The sequence below is a fragment of the Mytilus trossulus genome, chromosome 1 (genome assembly GCF_036588685.1).
Source record: "Mytilus trossulus isolate FHL-02 chromosome 1, PNRI_Mtr1.1.1.hap1, whole genome shotgun sequence".
NCBI lineage: Eukaryota > Metazoa > Mollusca > Bivalvia > Mytilida > Mytilidae > Mytilus > Mytilus trossulus.
The window spans coordinates 88,982,422-89,001,112 of NC_086373.1; the positions used below are offsets into that span (position 1 = coordinate 88,982,422).

Here is an 18,691-nt window from a genome sequence, read left to right on the forward strand (position 1 = left end):
TGGATAAATTTGTTGTAGAGTTGTCACTGACTCAGACGTACTTATATATAAAAAAAAACTATAGATATGCATAGAACTAGTCACATTGTTTAGAGCAAAACTCACTAAATAAGCGGTGAAAATACATTCAAGTTTCACTTAAATTTTATACCACGAAAAAGGGGTTTAACGTTCCAGATGCCTAGTAGAATGTCAATTAAAAAGTTCAGTAAACGGTTTTACTGATCACGACAGCCAAGGCCAGAACAAGCAAAGATTAGCTTGGGAGTCCTTTCCACCAGTCCACAGCCCATTTGAAAAATACAGACATGTCATTTCTGTCTATGCATTAATTAAAATATTCTACTTAACAATCATCCGAGAAGATCTTCATTTAACCGTGTCACTTATTAATGTACCTGTCTTTAATTAATGTTCCAGACGTGTTAATTATTGAATAACTTGTTAACTGTTTGATGATATGTACATATTATGTAATGAAGAAGTGTGAACCCAAGTATCATCAGTAAAGATATTATATTTAATAAATTCCGACACTAAGGAAATTAATTTGTCTTCTTTTTAACAGAAAATTCATGTTGCACAGTAGAAAAGTTTGTATGTCAATAAACGGACCACGTGAACCCTTTAACCAATCACAAATCCGGTACCATTTGACTCTCGTACGTGGGAGGTGATATCCAGTACACAACTAGAAGCGGGTACCTTGTTGTGAACTGATTATTTTAATGTGTTGCACATAATTTGCAGTGATAATGTAACAAGGAACATCAAAACAAACATGTCTATTTTTCATCCTGTGGACCTAACTTAGCGTTGATCGCACAGATCAACGTTTATTTGTGTAGGGCATTCGTGCCCTGAACCAATATGGCGATTGTGTATTTATTTTATTTGTGTATCATAGTAAATTTAGGTGGATTTACAGAAATCGGAACGTTAGCAGAGAATTTGAGATGCCCATCACAGTGTTCATGTCTTGGAAATTTCGTTGATTGCTCTCGGCAAGGTTTAATCGCTGTTCCAAAGGATCTGCCGATCTGGGTTACACGATTGTAAGTATACCCCCCTTTTTGTATAACTTATAAGTTTACCTCGTTGAAACATAAACTTTATTTGATACACAAATGGCACAATTCGAATATTTAAGGTGAATGATGAAAGTATTTGTAAATAAGCTCTAAATTATGATAGAATAAGACAAAAATACAATAGAATCAAACAAGGGTTGAATTTCGTGTATAGATAGGTTATTGGCCTTGGTTCATATGAATAGACTTGGGTGTTGTGTACACAATTTGAATACCCCAATGTTTACCCTAGACCTTCAAAGTAACGTCCTTCTTTGAATTTATTAGTGAAATTCAGTTTAATTGTAATTCAATATAAATGCATACATTTCGGCGTTTGCTTGTTTACTTATTATTGTTAACCCTTAAATGGAGGAATAAAACATTGACAGCATGGGAAACATGTGACATACAATACAATTATTCTGTTATAAACAGTTTTTTCTATTCATACTAAAAAATATGTTTTATTTTTAATACATACCTGTTTTAAACTAAATTTTAATTAATTATAAATTCATTATTTTGAAAGAAATATATTTGTCGATGAATTTACTATATGTTATTGTATTGTATCAATAAGAGCTTAACTGGTTTAGCCCTTGGAAATCTTCTGATATTTTGAACATTTATTCAGTCTAAATTCCTTCACTTACAGAACTTATACATACATATTAATACTATATAAAATACAAGTACAAAATGAATAAGTACATGTAAAAATGTATATGAACGCAGTTATTTTTCAGAAAAAGAAAACTGATCAGTATGCAATCCCTGTATATAAATTGGCCCATATACATTGTACATGTAGTACGTGCACATTATATTGGTCAAAGAGAAAACTAATCATAAATTAGTCCTTGACCCTTGCCACATTCATGCTGTGGCTTCATACTTGTGTTTCATACATTGTAACATTCTTGTTTTTCATACCATTTATTATAAAAGCATACAAAATGTTCCATGATGTGAGAATAAAGATTCTCTATATCACTAGCTAGTGTTAATTCATGTTTGGGAAAATTGAAAGGATTGTGTAAAACAAAATTTTCTGCAATTTATTAAATAAACCTTTATTTGGCTGTTTTCAAATTGTTCCAATAAATTTTCAAGAATTAAATACATTGGTACATGTTATTTGTGTATGTTTTTATCATACATTAATGTACAAAAAAATGTACTTAGTCTAGTGATTGCTTTGAAAGGAGGAGGAATTTTGGTATTTTGGTTTAAAGTGATAATCCTAATTTTATTAAATAATTGTGAGTTTTCCATATAATTTTTGTAGAGTTGACACCTGAATTTAATACTCTTAATATATTTGTTATTTGTATTTTGAAAAAAAGGTTTCTACATGTATATTTGTTACTATTTATTTTTGTGATTTTTAAGAATGGACAAAAATGTGAGTTTAATTTAATTATTGCGAATTTGAAAAATTTCTCCATACATATCTATGTTTTAGCTATCAGAATGCAAGTTCTAATCATCGCCATCCTCACCCAGTCGAATTATTCGCAGTAATAAAAATTGATTTGAAGTTCAATTTGTTCCGAAATATTTTATAGGTTTGATATATATATCTTTTTATTTTGCAGAGAAGTACAATATAATGCCATATCAGAATTAAGAAGTGAAGATTTTAGAGGACTGAAAAACTTAACCCTTCTGTAAGTTAACATACATGTACAATTTTGTACCCTAATTATATATATAAGAGGCTTGATCTTTCTATTTCGTATGTTTTTGCCTTCAGAAAAGCTCTGGTTATGTAACAAGTAAATATTTGAAAATAGAAGTATATTTTGTTAGGTTATAATTTATATAATGAGTTGCCAGGAAAGGTTAATATATTTTCTAATTCTCAGACTCTATCAATCTACATGTACAATGGCTTTATTAATATTATGCAAGGCACAATATATCCATTGGAAAGCAAACTTAGCTTCTGATCATATACATGTACATATACATGCCATGGCTCAGTGTTGAAGGCCATACCTTGACCTAATAATGGTTTACTTTTATGAATTGTTACTTGCATTAACCATTTTGGATGGAGAATTGTCTCATTGACACTCATACCACATCTTCCTATATCTTCATGTATGCCTATTTACCATATTTACACTATAATATACATGCATTCCATGAAGACAACAAGGACAGTGATTTACAGCAACACTGGAAAGATCTGTTTTAATTTGCTCCATCTTATTCAAAAATAAAAAAATATAAAAGTAGGTGTACATGTACATTGTACATATGAAAAGATTTACAATGCTATAATACATTAAATGATTGAATACTTTTTGAAAGTGTCATAGATTATCAGTTTGTGTCAGCAGAAAAAGAAGTTTTCTATTATAAGTTTAAATGTTCCCATTATGTTAGACATAATTGATTTTGATCATATTAATAGGTTATTTGAAGAAAGTGCTTTTTTTTCTACAAGGCATAATACAGCTACATGTATAATTATATTGCTAAGTCAACATGTACAAATGCATTTGATTTTATGAAATTTTATTAAACTTTAAAAACAGTGGCTAATGGCTACCTCAGTAGAAATTTCGCTTTAATGATCAATTATTCTTAGAACCTACTTATTAGAAAAATATTAGAAGAAATCATTTATCTTATTACTGATGACATAAAAATCCTATCTTTTTCTTTAAATGAATGATTTTTATGCTTTTTGTTTTTGAGTAATAAGTGACATTCAATTTGTTTCCTTTTATTCTAATCGAGAAAATTAGACCTCAGTTAAAAAAAATAATTTATGATTATGTTTTAGATTCTGGAGTATTTTCAAAATTAATAAGTTTCTAAGTAAATACAGATGAAAATCAGCCAATTTGCTCTTTGTAATTTAATTCCAGTTTGAATTTCACTAAAGAAAAACTATTGATATCTTAACATTTGTAAAAAAAAATACATCTTAAAGTAGACGTGAACACCTGAAAGAAACAGCTGAAAGAATAAATTCCTTACTGTAAAAATAAACGGCCAAATTGCATTGAGCAGTTCATAGATGTTTTCAATGTAATGGTAATAAAATTCATTTTGTTCTCTTTTGAAAGCATGCAGTTTACTTGATTTGATAAAAGAGCATAAAACAAAAATAAAATAGAATTGAAGCAATTCAACAGGTTTTAATGCAATCAATACTGCTTAAATTCTCATATATTACATTTTACATTCCATAAAACTGATTTTGATGAAAAAATGATGATCTAATGTTATTTCTATGGCTAACAATAATATCCTATATTTCATTGTATACAATGCATTTGCCAGTATTGTAAAAAAAAAACCAGGTTGAAATAACATACACCAAGCCCAAACAAAATGTAAATTTAAAATCATTGCTTTTACATAAATCTTTCAAATTCTCTTTCCAAATTAATTTTTAAGTGCATTCATGAGGAGCTTGTGGGAGCAACCATGGTAACGTTGTTTTGTCAAGTACAACAATAGGGGGCGATATCAGTATAAAATGATAATTCACCAGATCTACATGATCTAGTGACATTAGCGTAAATGTATTATTCTCCCAAGTGTTGGCTACGTTTGGAAAACATATTCTAAAGATTTATAAAAAAAAATATTGTTCACTTCACATGCTAGCTTTCGTGTACTTTTAGAGTAGTAATTTGCATATTTCTTTTTGAAGGATGAGAAAATTTTCTTTTTATTAACGTTTCCATCATAATTTTTGTTTGTACTGGGCCCTCTGTCAAAAAAAACAATACTCAATACTCTTGAGTACAAGATTTGTGCATGAAACACCAAATCCAGTATTTCAATCGGTTTAATTATATGACTTAAGTTGTACTCAAAGATTTTATGACTGCAAGCTTCTTTTTTTTAAGGCCAAATTGTACTACTTTGTAAAAATCTTTGTTCTCTGAATAGTATTTATTAAAATATGCTGCATTTGTTGGTAAATACACTAATTTTTGCTCCAAACATTCCTTTAGATATAGTATGATTTTTTAATTGAGATTGCATGTTAATCTACCATTTAATGGAAAACAGTAGACATTTTAATGTAGAATACTCCTTGTTAAGGTACAAAACTGGGCTATTCTGTGAAAGCTAACTGATAACCTTTAACCTTTGGGAACAATGAAATATCTAATAGAAGTTATATTACTAAATTAGCTTAAAAATTGGAGATGCTTCAGTGCATCATTGACAAAAGTTTCATTCGTTTTGCTTCAGTCCAAAACTTGACCCTCAAGTTTTGATAGATTCATTAAAATTTTGACACAAATATAATTTTAACAGGTGCTTAAAAGTTGCATCTATAGATATTTGAAGATTTTGCATGAATTGCTTTTTTTTTTAATAAGTTTCAAAAAGCAATTTCTGCAATGTTAAATAACGAGGTAAATGTCTTGTTTTAAACATTTATAATAGCTATTTTTGGGGAAGTAAGACAATGGCAAAGTTCGAACACTGATAAATCATTTCTTTTTTTAGGACTAAGAAGATATTGTTATATTGAATATTTTACAAATTTAAGAAAAGTTTAAACCATGGATGATTTATATTGAAACTTCGTTATAAAGTTTTGTTATATTATGATGGACATGCTTGTGAATAATTTACAATACACATTTACTTTGACAAGAAACTCCTTAACCAGGTGTTCGTAGGTATCCTGGTCATTTCTTAAGGATCACCTGTGTATAGACTTGAATTCAAATCCCCTACTAAACATATTTATGATCTTGTATAAAGTAATATTTAAACAGTAAATTTGAATATTTGAATTGGTTATAACACCATAGGGATATCTTAAAACTAGCAACTTAAATAAAGATATATTGTTAAGTCTTTTTCCAAAATAAAATTACTTGAGTGATAAAATTAGGTGAAATAATATATTAATATGCATTTTTAATTTGGATGTATTTGTTTACTGTAACATAATAATGCTTATGTTTCACAGTGTTTATATATTATATACTTATTTCTTATGGCTATTTGACTTTTTACTTGGACACATGTATCATTTTCAGTTCATATACAGATCAAATACCTTGTACATGTATGGTGACCAAGGTCATTTTATAATAAAATACGAGAATCCAATACCCAGTCTGTAAAGTTACATGAGTATTTTAAATAACTTTCACACCTTGGGTGTAAAAGAAATAAGCTTTAAATAAGGTTAGTCATTGTAGAAAGCTGGGAGGTTAAGAGGGGATTATAGGTATTGTGTAGAGATCTGTCAATCACCAGATTTACTTAAAATGACCACTCAAACTGACATCTCAATATTTTCTTTTGCTAATTGGATCACTAGCTAGTCCTGACATGTGAAAAGAAACAATTTCCAAGTGTCTGACAATAGGATGGTTGAAAATCAGTTTCTTTAACAAATATATATGGTTCATACACAGTTTCTAATCAAAATTATATGAACACATGTATTTTTCATGTACAAGTGCAATTTCATATACAAGTAAACAGCTACTACATAAGGAAATGTTTCTCTTCAATATATAGATCTTTAATTAGGGTTTCAAGAAAACATGGTCTAAGGTCACAGGGGTTCTTCATAACAAATTCTGAGGGCAGCAGCACTTTAATAAATTACTAGTTTTTATGCCCCTGTGTATTGGGGAGAAGAGGCATACAGTTTTACGTTCCAAAATTGGTATCCTTTCTTTTAACTTGAGTTTACCTCAACCTTATGTTATAAAACTTATACTCAATGATAATTAAGAACAGATTAAGGGGCTAGGGTAAGATCCAAAGAAATAACTGGTCTGATAGGTTCAGTCTCTTTCAATATACTGAAGAGAAAAAATGAGAGGGCTAGGGTAAGATCTAAAGGAATAAAATCATCTGAGGTTGAACATTTATACTTTAATGAAGATGATATCCACCCAGGCTGAGCTTACGAGAAATGTAATGTGAACAATTGCTCAGTTTTAACAATTGAACATATCTACAATTGCCTAGTTTTAGAGATTGCTGTCTAATGCTGATTTTGTATTGTAAATTTTCCCATTAAATTCTAATATACAGTGTGAATTAGATAAATGATATTGTATATATACATATATGGCTTATTATTTATTCTAATCTCTCTTGCTACATTCTACATGTACAGGTTTACAGAAATAAATTACTTCATAATGATAATCTGAAAGAAAATAGTGTAGCCAGCATGTCTCCTAAATTGTGACCAAGGAAATCAGAAACTCATGATGGAAAAATAACCTTATTTAAAAATTCACTTTTTTCTTTTCATTTCTAGATAGGTTCCTTTGAAGATGTTATGAATGATTTTCATTGTTATGACAACTTATTGAAATCAAATTGTAATAAAATGTGTAATTTCCACCAGATTGGTATTTGACTAAATTTGACCAATATATGCCTTTCAAGATGGTATTAGGGAAAAAATGTGGGAAATGGTAATTTGATTGGATAAAAGAAATCACAATGTAATAACAAAAGTTATTTTCAAAGGGTGAAGGTAAAGCTAGATGCTTTGGTTCTGAGATTTGTAATATATTTTCATACATTTTATTGCAGACATGGGTACAGCTGACGGTTTTAAATCTTTGTTTCTTAACAAACATAATTTATACAGTAGAATAATAGAAAAAGAACCTAGTTATAGTATAAGAAAACCCTGGTTTAAAAAAGATTTCATTTTAAATGCAACTTTTCAGTTATTTTTTTGAACTGGTTACAAATAGTTATTTGTTACAGTATTATCTCACGGTCAGTGATTTTGTTTAGTGGAGGGTGGGTTTTTAGGTCTATAGTTACATATAAAATCTTAAAGTTTTGTTTCATTCATTGTTACGACCTTTATTAAATTACAAGTCTGTGTAGCCAAAAGTAACAAAAAAGTCATTACAAGTACGAAAAATGTATTAACTTATAGGGTACAATTCAGAATTACGTGTATCTTACATAAAGGGGACATCACTGTTCCCAGACAGCATCTGCATGAGATCAAATTGACGTAGGTGATAGTTAAACACGATTTATGATGAAATGACTTTTGAAGTTGTTTTTATATTGTTTGATTTTAGTTATGGCCAAATGTACATGAATACTTGATCAGTTCCAAATTGTAGGGTTTGTATTTGTCAGGAATACATTTTTGTAGAAGATTTACGATTAATTTGATAGGGCTTGATTGTTTATTTCAGATCAAGTTTTTAAAAAGAAGCAGATTGAATTCTTTGATGCGACCATTTTTAGTGGCGAGTTTTCATGACAATGTCTATTTATGTTAATTTAGTTTAAAAAGTCATGATTTGTGATTCAGTACATTTTTTATTGGAAATAAGATCCCATTCAAATGCAGAAATAAATTAACCCAATACTGTTGGAAACATTAAAGAAAATAAAATACAAATTGAGTATCCTTTACAAAGTGTATCAGTTTCCCTTAATTAAATGTATAGAAGTATATTTTAACACTTTGTAGAGAAACTATAAAGAATACTTTACAAGACAGAGTAGAATTAAATCGAACCCCTGACAGTGAAACACTTTTAAAGCTGAAATTAAGGTTCTTGAGAAAAATATGTATGACAAATTCAGAAAGGTGTATGTGGGCCATTGTGGGGGCTATATTACGATCAACATTGTCTGTTTGTCCATTCATTTGTTCCAAAAATATCTTTTTCTCGTTTTCCCAAATGAACTGCTGTAGATTCAATGAATTCATATTTGTTCAGCAGCTTAAGATGAGAAATGTGCGCTTGTAAGATCTATTAGAACTAAGAACTACATTAAAATATATGAAGATTTGTGGTATGATCATAACCATCTACTTCAGGTTGCATTGGGAAGGATTGTGAATGAATTTTGTCTATTTCAGGGATGTCAGTAACAATGAAATCAAATTTCTAAATGGTTCGGTCCTGGAACATCTTTCTGGTCTACAACAGTTGTAAGTATATATACCATACTCATTCATAGGATTAATTAAATATATATATCATAGACCAATGCTTTGAGAGTACATATCACTAAAAATGAACAAATGATTTACATGCTTTCAGTCAAAATCTGCTATCAAAAAACCAAATAAGAGGGCCAAAAAGGGTCCAAAATTAAACTTTGTTTGATTTCATAAAAAATTGCATAATTGGGGTTCTTTGATATGCTGAATCTAACTGTCTATGTAGATTCTTAATTTTTTGGTCCAGTTTTCAAATTGGTCTACATTAAGGTAAACTTAATTTGATTTAAACAAAAATTGAATCCATGGGGTTCTTTGATATGCTGAATCTAACCATGTACTTAGATTTTTGATTATGGGCCCAGTTTTCAAGTTGGTCCAAATTTTAGGTCCATAACTAAACTTTGTTTGATATCAACAAAAATTCTGTGTCAGAAACCTATTTTGTGTCAAATATTTGATCACAATCCAAATTCAGAGCTGTATCAAGCTTTAATGTTGTGTCCATACTTGCCCCAACTGGGTTGGAACTCTGCAGATGTACAAAGCTGTGCGGAGCATCTGGTTTTAGAAATTCTCCAGTTTTAGATGTCATTTGTACCTCCTATTTCAATTTTCATTGGTTTTCTATGTCAATATGGACTTACAACAGTTCAGTCTGAAAATGTTTTGATATTTTAGCACTGTTCTCAGTATTCTAGATATATAATATGATATATTAATTATTTTTATTTTCAGAAAATTAAACCACAATAAATTGACAGAGTTTCCAAAGTTGCTAGCATTGCCATCTCTCTTGTCCATAGAAGCGTAAGTACTCTTTATTCATTCAGTCAGTAAAAGAGGATGGCCATGAACAGAAACTTGCTTCAAAGTTTTATTTCTCTCGGTATATTATTTTTCATTCTTTGAAAAAAAATCATTGAAAATGCATTCTGTCTGTCAACGTAGGGAATAAGTTCTATGAGACTGATTCCTAATATATAGCACTAATTGGTTTTGGTTCTATCATTACTCTGTACATTGTGTTTTGAAATATTTCAAGAAGAAAAATCCTAGATTATATGTTGTTGATCTGTATGAATTATACACTTATTTCAAAATCTGTCATATTTATATGGTGATGAAACTTTCTTAAACATAGATTCATTTCAACATGGGTATTAAAAAATTCTTTGATGTAATAAATCATAACATGTTATTTTTCAATGAACTGCAGCCAAGTAATAAATCTAAATTCATTTTTAATAAAAACTTTCTTTGAAACATTTTATTTTGCATGTCCAATAAAACCTAGTCGAAAGATTGTCATAATTTTTAGGAGATATTTAAATTTTTTATAGAAGAAACTTGACACAGTTTGAAGTGTCTTGTAAATTTCAACAAATCTTTTGTTGTCACTGTTTCATGGACGATGTTTGAATATTGATGACCTCTCCAACCTATGCAAGCGTTATAAGGGTAGATTTATCTACAAAGATCTGCTTTATCGCAACTCTACCTGCAAAATGGATCAGGTCCAATAAAAAATGTGACAAGATTAATATGTTATACTATTGGTAGGGTCACGCTATACCCCTTCAAGTATTAGGCAATTACTCAAACGGTAGTCAGGATATTTCAGGAGAACTTAGCTACCCAAAAATGTCCTGCTGAAAACTAAATATTGCTCTCCTATTAATAATCTTTTTTTATGACAATTATCAAATTTGTATTTTGTGTATAATTTATTAATCATAGCCTTCATAGATGCATTTGATATATACAAATATCAAAGCTGGACTAGGTTTCAAATGATTTTGTTTTCAAATGAAATTATTATCCTCCATCGAAATTTATGATTACCCGGTACATCATTTGAATAAATTTATTTCACATTTTTTATTTATTATAGCATGTGCAAGGGTAAAATTTATTTCCAACTAGGACAGTTTCTTTGGTCTTTTTCAGAAATAATTTTTGTTTACATTGCCTTTCAAAACGCTTCATTCCGCTTCATGAATGAAACGCCATATTAATAGATTAAATGCATGTACATGCATCACAACAATATCTCTCCATGTTGGCTTGTACTTTATATAATTGTTAAAGAATTTATTTGCTACAGGTAATTCAAAGCTGATAGTTTGTAAGATTCAAATAATCGACAGTCAAATGATTGAAATAAAGGTGACAAATATGAGATAACAGTATCACATATGTTTAGGTTTATCTCAACAAACTTGTGAAATCTACCACCATGTATAGTTTTGATTAAATTTTTATATTGATAAAATGCTGTGATTTGAACTAGACATATCCCGCATAGAAGATGTTAGAAAAGATGACGTTTTGATATAAGGAGAAGATAACTGATATAAGAGGGTCGATAATTTTTTTTCAACGTAGGGAAAAAATGAATTTGTTTATTTGAAAAAAGATATAAAACCAACCGGAAAAAAAAGAAGTTTACATTAGAGGATACTAAAAATATAATAGTTATTTTATTCTTTTTTTCAGGAATCATAATCGAATAACATTTATTGCCCAGGAATTCTGCTTGCAAATGCCACAGTTAAAGGCAATAGAAATGAACAACAATTATATTACTGATATTTCTCCTGGTGTATTTCCTGTCAATAATGTTATTCACAAAATGTAAGTTATTTATGAAATATTTGTCACCTCTAGTTGCCTAAAGAATTTAGCATAGCTGATTCTGTCGTTGAAAAAAATCATTGATATCATTTAAAAGACAAGTTCAATGTCATATGTACATGTGCTGTAGATAGCAGAATTGCTTATTTTCTCTTGACTTTTTACTTGAAGTCAAAAATTGAATTCCGGTTAAACATAGATGACCAATTTTGTTCCATTAAGTATAAAATGTTAATATTCATAATCTATTTTTTCCTCATTTCTTTTGATTTGTACATGTTATGTCCATAAATTAAAAAACACCTAACCCAGAATTATGAGACCACATTGAATCACATGCCATGTCTATCAGCACTATCCAATACTTCATCAAATTTAATTACCACACCAGTTTATCAAATAATATAAGAGGTGTTATGTAATTTTGGAATTTGTTAAAAATTGTTTATAAAGTGACAGGTGAGATAATAAATTTGATAGTAGATGATATGTTTGTGGAGACTATAACAGGCTCGTGGAGCCTTGAGCCTGCCCTTTTGGGTGGATTTCATTTGGTTTTATTGTCTGTAAAAATTGACAAGAGCATTCAGTTTGTTCCAACAGCTAAAAACAATGACATTATAGGAATTGAAAGGTTATACTGCATTTTCACTCTAGACTTTTAGGCTACAGAGATTTTCTTGTCTGTGTTAGAATCTAGTTGCATGTTCCATATTGTTTATTTATCTAATAAATCGGTAAAGATCAGTTGGTAAAAGTTATACATTCCATTCACCTTCTTGTTAAACTGCTAGCAATGAAAGGAGCCATGCTAAAACTTGCAATCCAATAGGGAACCCATTCATTTGAATAAAATTAATGTTGTTTACCATTTTTACCATGGTTAAGTGGAACTTAAAACTGTGAAACATTGGACATGTACAATGGAAATTGACAGGAGAGATTTATATTTGTCAAATTATTACACATTCTTCCATCATAAATATCAATTAGATGCTGGTCAAATATAGCCTTAATGTCTGGAAGACAAATTTATGAGTTGGTATCTGTAATTTGTGTTGTAGAATGCAAATGAGGACAAAAGCTTGACTCTGTCCATTGCATCAGTGAGAGATCTTAGTTGTGTAGTTTAAAACTTCAATAAAAAAACTCTCACAATCAATTTGATCCTATAAATCCATTATTTTAGCCATTGTTTATCCAATGGTTGTAAAAGTAATGACTTGTACTTTATTTTAAAGTGCTATACATGTCAAATATCTTTATATTAAAAAAATGTTTACAATAATATTGATTACCTAACCAGTTTACTTTATTGGATTTGAGAACAAGGACTTTTGGCACTGAAAGTGAAAAAAGAAATTATTAGGTTGAAGTAAAAGAAGTTTTTGGAATCAGGAAAATAAAAATAAGATTTTGGGCAGTAGAACTGTGTACAGATGGTGCTTCAAAGGAAGTGAGACATCTTTGAGAGTATATACACATGTAGTGCACATGTCATAATATTTTTACCTCATCAAGCAATTACAAGCTATAGATATATTCTTTGTTATTGTCAATGTGGTTCACTAATGGCAATAAAGTCTAAATTATGAATTTAAAATTATAAAATATGCAGTATTTGTAACATTTTTAAAACTTAGAGAGTTGACTGACTTCTTTATAAAATTTTGGAATGAAAAATATAGATTGAAGAAAAGTTTGGACTTGGGACAACATAAGAAGGATATAACCAGAAATTGAGTTTTAAGATTTAAATTTATTACTTATTGTTTTATTTGAACCTGACACCTGTGTTTAAATCAATGTATATAGGATTGAAAAAGAGGTCAATGTACCTGTTGAACACCTGTCCATTATTAAGAGGTAAATCCTCGTATTCTAGTTGGTCATGTTCAATCTACCTACAATTTATTTGTATTTTATTTCTGTTTTAAATCCTAATGCTATCATTGAAAGAATAGAAGCTGTGCATGGTCTAAAAATTTATAATTGTAGCTCAGATTTAGAAATTTGATCCGTCCTATCAACTTGAAGAAACATTTTTCATTTGCCTGAGTAAGCATGGGAGATATACATAGCAGTATTAGTTTCAGGGTTTAGACACAAGGCTAGCTAAGTACCTGACAGAAAGCCATTACAGAATGTGTTTTCAATACCCCAACCATCTTCTCAAGTTGTACTTGCATGATCAACAGACCTTTGTTTGTTAACAGGGGAAGCTATGTTAGAATGGGAACATTTAACAATTTAAATGTATTATTTTAATGTTCAAGATTCGTATCAGAACATATAAGATTCTAATCAGAAAAGTTCAGCTACAAGTTTTTGTTAAACGAGTATAAAAAAAACCTTTAAATTTAGATGTGCAGTGATAGAAGTTTAGGAATTATCTTTTTCTCAAAAGAATTAAAGTCTCTTAACAATACAATATGCATTTAAAAGGTGTCTAGGTCAATAGGACAATATGTAAAAGCTATCATTATTTGTCAGCAGTTGTATATGATTAGGGACTTGTTAGTTTAAATGTGTAAATCTTTGCTGTAGTTGCTTTATTGTGCAAGTCATTGTTTTTATATTATAACTAATTATTAGTAAGTAAATTTTAAGTGGCAATGCTCATTGCTGAAGTAGAGAAATGCAAGTCATGCATAATTAAGATCCTATTTCTTTACACCCAAATCAGCATATTAAGTAATCGGATGTCAGATATAATATTTGTAAAGTATACAAACGTAAATACCGGAGAAAGTTGACAAAAAGAGTCCCATGACAAAATACAGACAGTTGATGCAAGATTTTTTTCTGTAGTCTACAACAGAAATAAAGGATACATTTTAAATGAGGGGTATTAAATTTTAACAGACATTATACTCATGCAAGGCACTTTCTGGATCAGATAACTACCTATAGAGGCATATTTAGAATTTCACTTTCATTTTCACTGTACTTACACTAATCACAGTTGACATTAAGCTGGGTCCCATGTATGTTTTTGAAAAGATTTGAATTATTGTTCCAAGTCTTTCCTAATACACTGGTCTCCCCAACAAGAACAGTTTCCTATGCTTCTCATGGCTGTGTACATATGCACACATTAATTATGAAAAAGTATGGTTATATTTTTGAAGCAGTTCATTCAAGTATGTATACTTTTTTCCAAATATTTGTACATAATACTGAGGAAAAAGTATGAATATACTTGAAAGCAACTGTTGCAGTATACTGGACTGTTAGTTGTGTTTACTTTGTTGTATATATATATAAGTTTCGTTATTATCTTAAGTTACTATTTTATATTTAATTTGTGTTTTCAGAAACCTGAACAATAACAGGTTAGAAACTCTAGAATCTGGTTGCCTTGACAACTTGACATCTATAGAAGTTCTAAAGATGAACAAGAACAGAATAGATAGAATACCGAAAAAATTGTTTGACAAATTAACACAGCTGAAAACTCTGTAAGTGATTTGGTAGTTTTATCTGGCATTTCCTTACATTTTCTTCTTATTATTTCAATTACATTAAGATTGTAACACAATGTTGCAGTTAAATTTCTAAAGATAAAAACAATGACATATTAAAGATTGGATAGTTAATTTGTATGTACCACTTTTAGAAAAATATATTTAAAGTTAAAGCTAATGGCTACTTACAGACTTGTTACAGTTACTGAAATATAGCAATGATCTTATAGAACTTGACTTAACTATATCAATTTCTAGATGTTGGGTAGTTTTTAGTAAACAAATAACAATTAATTTGTCCATTTTGATGACAGATCCAAACATTGTCTACTGCTGGACTACTTTGAGGGGGTAAATGTATATTGCAGGATTGTGATAAGCACCCAGTTATTAATGGCTTTTGTCTACGTTTATGGGAACATTAAATATAATGGAAATTGTTGTTAAGTGTTTCAGTGGGAAATCCTGTCAATTTCACCATTTCTGCTTTATAGTTACTAGTGATGCATCACTCTTTTACAGCCAGACTTTATTTGCTAATAATTGTTTTGAACTACCTTGTTATAATGGTAAATATATATTTTTTCAATGATGCATTTCCTACAAAAGGTTGAGACTAATTAATATCATGATGTAACAACCATTGTTTAGAGTCGTTATGTAATTAATGGGGACTTTTTACTATCAGAATGTATTTAATAGAAGACTATTTATTTTTTGTGACCACGCTAACAATCTCTTTTTCTATGGAAAATAAAATTGGAACATTAGCTATAGTATCAACATAGATTTTGTCTCTAAAATTTATGAGATGAAATCTGAGATAATCATTTACATATTTTTGGCACTTTAGAAGAAATAAACACAATATGAGAAATGTAAATATGAAATTTTGTTAATTTGAATATTATTTCATCTTCACATTTTCTTTGCACATTGCTTAAATCTTTTTTTTCCCTTCAAAAACTGTATTGAAATTTGTAATTATTGTTTAAATTTTCATTGACATTATATTCCAATATTCCAATATGAATAATGTATAGGTATGTAATTAATAACAATAAAATGTTTCATTCCAGGGAAATAACCAAGAATCGACTGTCAAGGTTAGATGGAATGTCTTTCAAAAATTTAATTCATCTCCAAACGCTGAAACTTAGAAAAAATACAATATCAACAATGAATGATGCTACTTTCTTTGGATTAAAAGAACTGAATACCTTGTAAGTATCTCAATTAAAAATGTTATTTTACTTTTGCCATGTTCTGATTTTAGAATAAATGGTCATTTGCTGTAAGGTCTGTTCCAAAATTAATTGTGATTGGGGAAGGGATATACTCAAACTAATAATGGGCGATGGTATTTCTCAAATTGGTTATTTATATTATGGGTTATTTGGGACTAAATTAAGTCAACTCATTCCCCTTTCTTGAATACGATTCAGGAACAGCTCTTATTGCTTGTCTAATTCACTTAAAGAGTAACTTTTTCTTTTAAGGCTGTCTAGTATGAATAAAAGATATGTTGGTATATCTTAGAAACTCTGTGTGTTCTATGATAAAGACAGCCTGCAAACACCTGGTCAGAACATTTTCTTGTTTAAATTTGTAAAATTAAAGATAAACAGATTGGGTATATTTTGTTAGTAGCTGGGTTTCCATCTGATATTTATGCTTGTGATAATGTTTCAGGCTAATTATAGTGTCAGATAGAATATTTTTTACACCTTACTGAGGCTGTGTTTTTACAATCCGATGGAGGTCTTTTGTCAGGGGGTCCTCAATCGGTCCCATCCTTTAAGTTAAGGCCATGTAGTAAACAAGATACCATTATATACATATAACTTCTGTCAAACAAAGCAGATGTATATATTTTGCAGTAAAACACCATATATTTTTGATGTAGTAACATAGGGTAAGAGGAATTTGAAAGAAAGAAACCTTTTTCATGAATTATATGAGGTATAAGTTGTCCTTATACAAGATATCCTGAAATGTAAATGATAATGGATATATCATACACAAAATATCCTAAATCTGAACATAGTTTCAATGTAGGTTTAAATTTATGATTTATAACTTAAAATTGAAACGTGTGATTGAGAAGTATTATATTTACCAAATATTTTCTTTATTACAAAAACTTTCTAAACCCTGACGCAAAAGTTCTGAAAACATGTATAAACAATGAAGTTTTTATCAGTGATAACTGCTGTAAAATTCTCATTGTAATCAATCTCACTTAAACATTTGTTATAATATCTTCACCTTCTGTTTTTGAAACGGTCATTAGCAACTTAAGTAGATTCGCAGGTTGGAAAGTTTGGGTTTCTATCAGTATTCAGGTATAGGGTATCCTAGTCAGCTACTTTGTGAACCATTTGTTTTGCTAATTATCCTTCATATGATCCTCAGTGTACGTAAGATACACCCTGCTACAATCCCAATCTCTCATTTGATTTCTAAAATAAACCTCACTTACAGAAGTTAGAATCGTTATGTAGCAGGAGGTATAGTCATTCCTATCCCTGACCAGTCTCTCATAGGAATTCATTACTGCTTATGCAGGTGCTGCGAAAATTGTTGTATTAATATATATTATGTAAATATTTAGATTATTTCTCCTCTTCTAAATGAATTTGTTATTTCACTCTAATATGAAATAACAAAAACAAAAGAACATTTTCATAAGACAATTATGTTAGATATTAATATGTACCCAACCTTTACAGTAGCTGCTATTGTTTAACGCAATTTCTTTTTTTTTCATCTTATTTCTCCAAATATATGAAAAGTTTTTTTTTGTTAAGAAAATATGAATAGTCATTATTTAAGTTATATATTTGAGTCAGAATCTTTTTAAGTTGAAATGATTCCATACAATATATTATGGGTGCTGATGTCATCAAAGACTGTCCTTCTTATTTATTATTGATCCTGTCTATATTTTAGGTGTTTTATTCATTATAACAATATAAATTAATTGTTTTAAATACTTGTTTCTTTTCAGACTACTGGATCACAACAATATTACCACTGTTTCCAGTAAATGGCTGTACGATTTGAAGTCTCTTAAAGAAATGTAAGTATCTATATTATACCCGTAGCCAGGGGGTTCCGACGACCCCCCCCCCCCTTGAAAACAAATTAGCACTGTTAAAGTCCTGTTAAATTCAAGTTTGTGAGTCCAACGAACCCCGCTTGGAAATTCCTGGCTACGGGCCTGTATATAGTCAGATTGAAATAATAAAATAAAAAAGCCAATTTAGCAAAACAAAAATACAAAAATAGGGAGGGGTATGTAGGGAGGAGAAAACATATTAAGAATTTGACATGTGGCAAGTTATCTTGTATCCTAGAAAACAAAGTGCTACAGTTCATTCTAAGGTCATGTTCTCTCCAGGAAAATAATAATATAAATGTACTCAAATTTTATGAAAATGTATGCTGAAATTTTATTGAAAATTCCAATCCCACGTTCTGACAGTGTTTGTTGTAGCAGTATAGATGTATAACTACATTTTGAACTAGAACCCTTAGGAACTTTACATCTTTCACATTTGAAT

At 29.5% G+C, this 18,691-nt stretch overlaps 1 protein-coding gene across 1 annotated transcript in view; it reads left to right on the top strand.

Moving 5' to 3' along the window:
* Nucleotides 1–630: 630 nt before the first annotated feature.
* The window catches only part of LOC134689168 (leucine-rich repeats and immunoglobulin-like domains protein 3), a 39,998-nt gene continuing 21,937 nt past the window's right edge, over nucleotides 631–18,691 (top strand). The window contains exons 1-8 of the mRNA XM_063549495.1: nucleotides 631–1,055; nucleotides 2,672–2,743; nucleotides 8,938–9,009; nucleotides 9,760–9,831; nucleotides 11,521–11,658; nucleotides 14,976–15,119; nucleotides 16,205–16,348; nucleotides 18,136–18,207. Coding sequence (XP_063405565.1) covers nucleotides 871–1,055; nucleotides 2,672–2,743; nucleotides 8,938–9,009; nucleotides 9,760–9,831; nucleotides 11,521–11,658; nucleotides 14,976–15,119; nucleotides 16,205–16,348; nucleotides 18,136–18,207 — 899 coding nt within the window. The 5' untranslated portion in view covers nucleotides 631–870. The remainder of the gene's footprint in view (nucleotides 1,056–2,671; nucleotides 2,744–8,937; nucleotides 9,010–9,759; nucleotides 9,832–11,520; nucleotides 11,659–14,975; nucleotides 15,120–16,204; nucleotides 16,349–18,135; nucleotides 18,208–18,691) is intronic.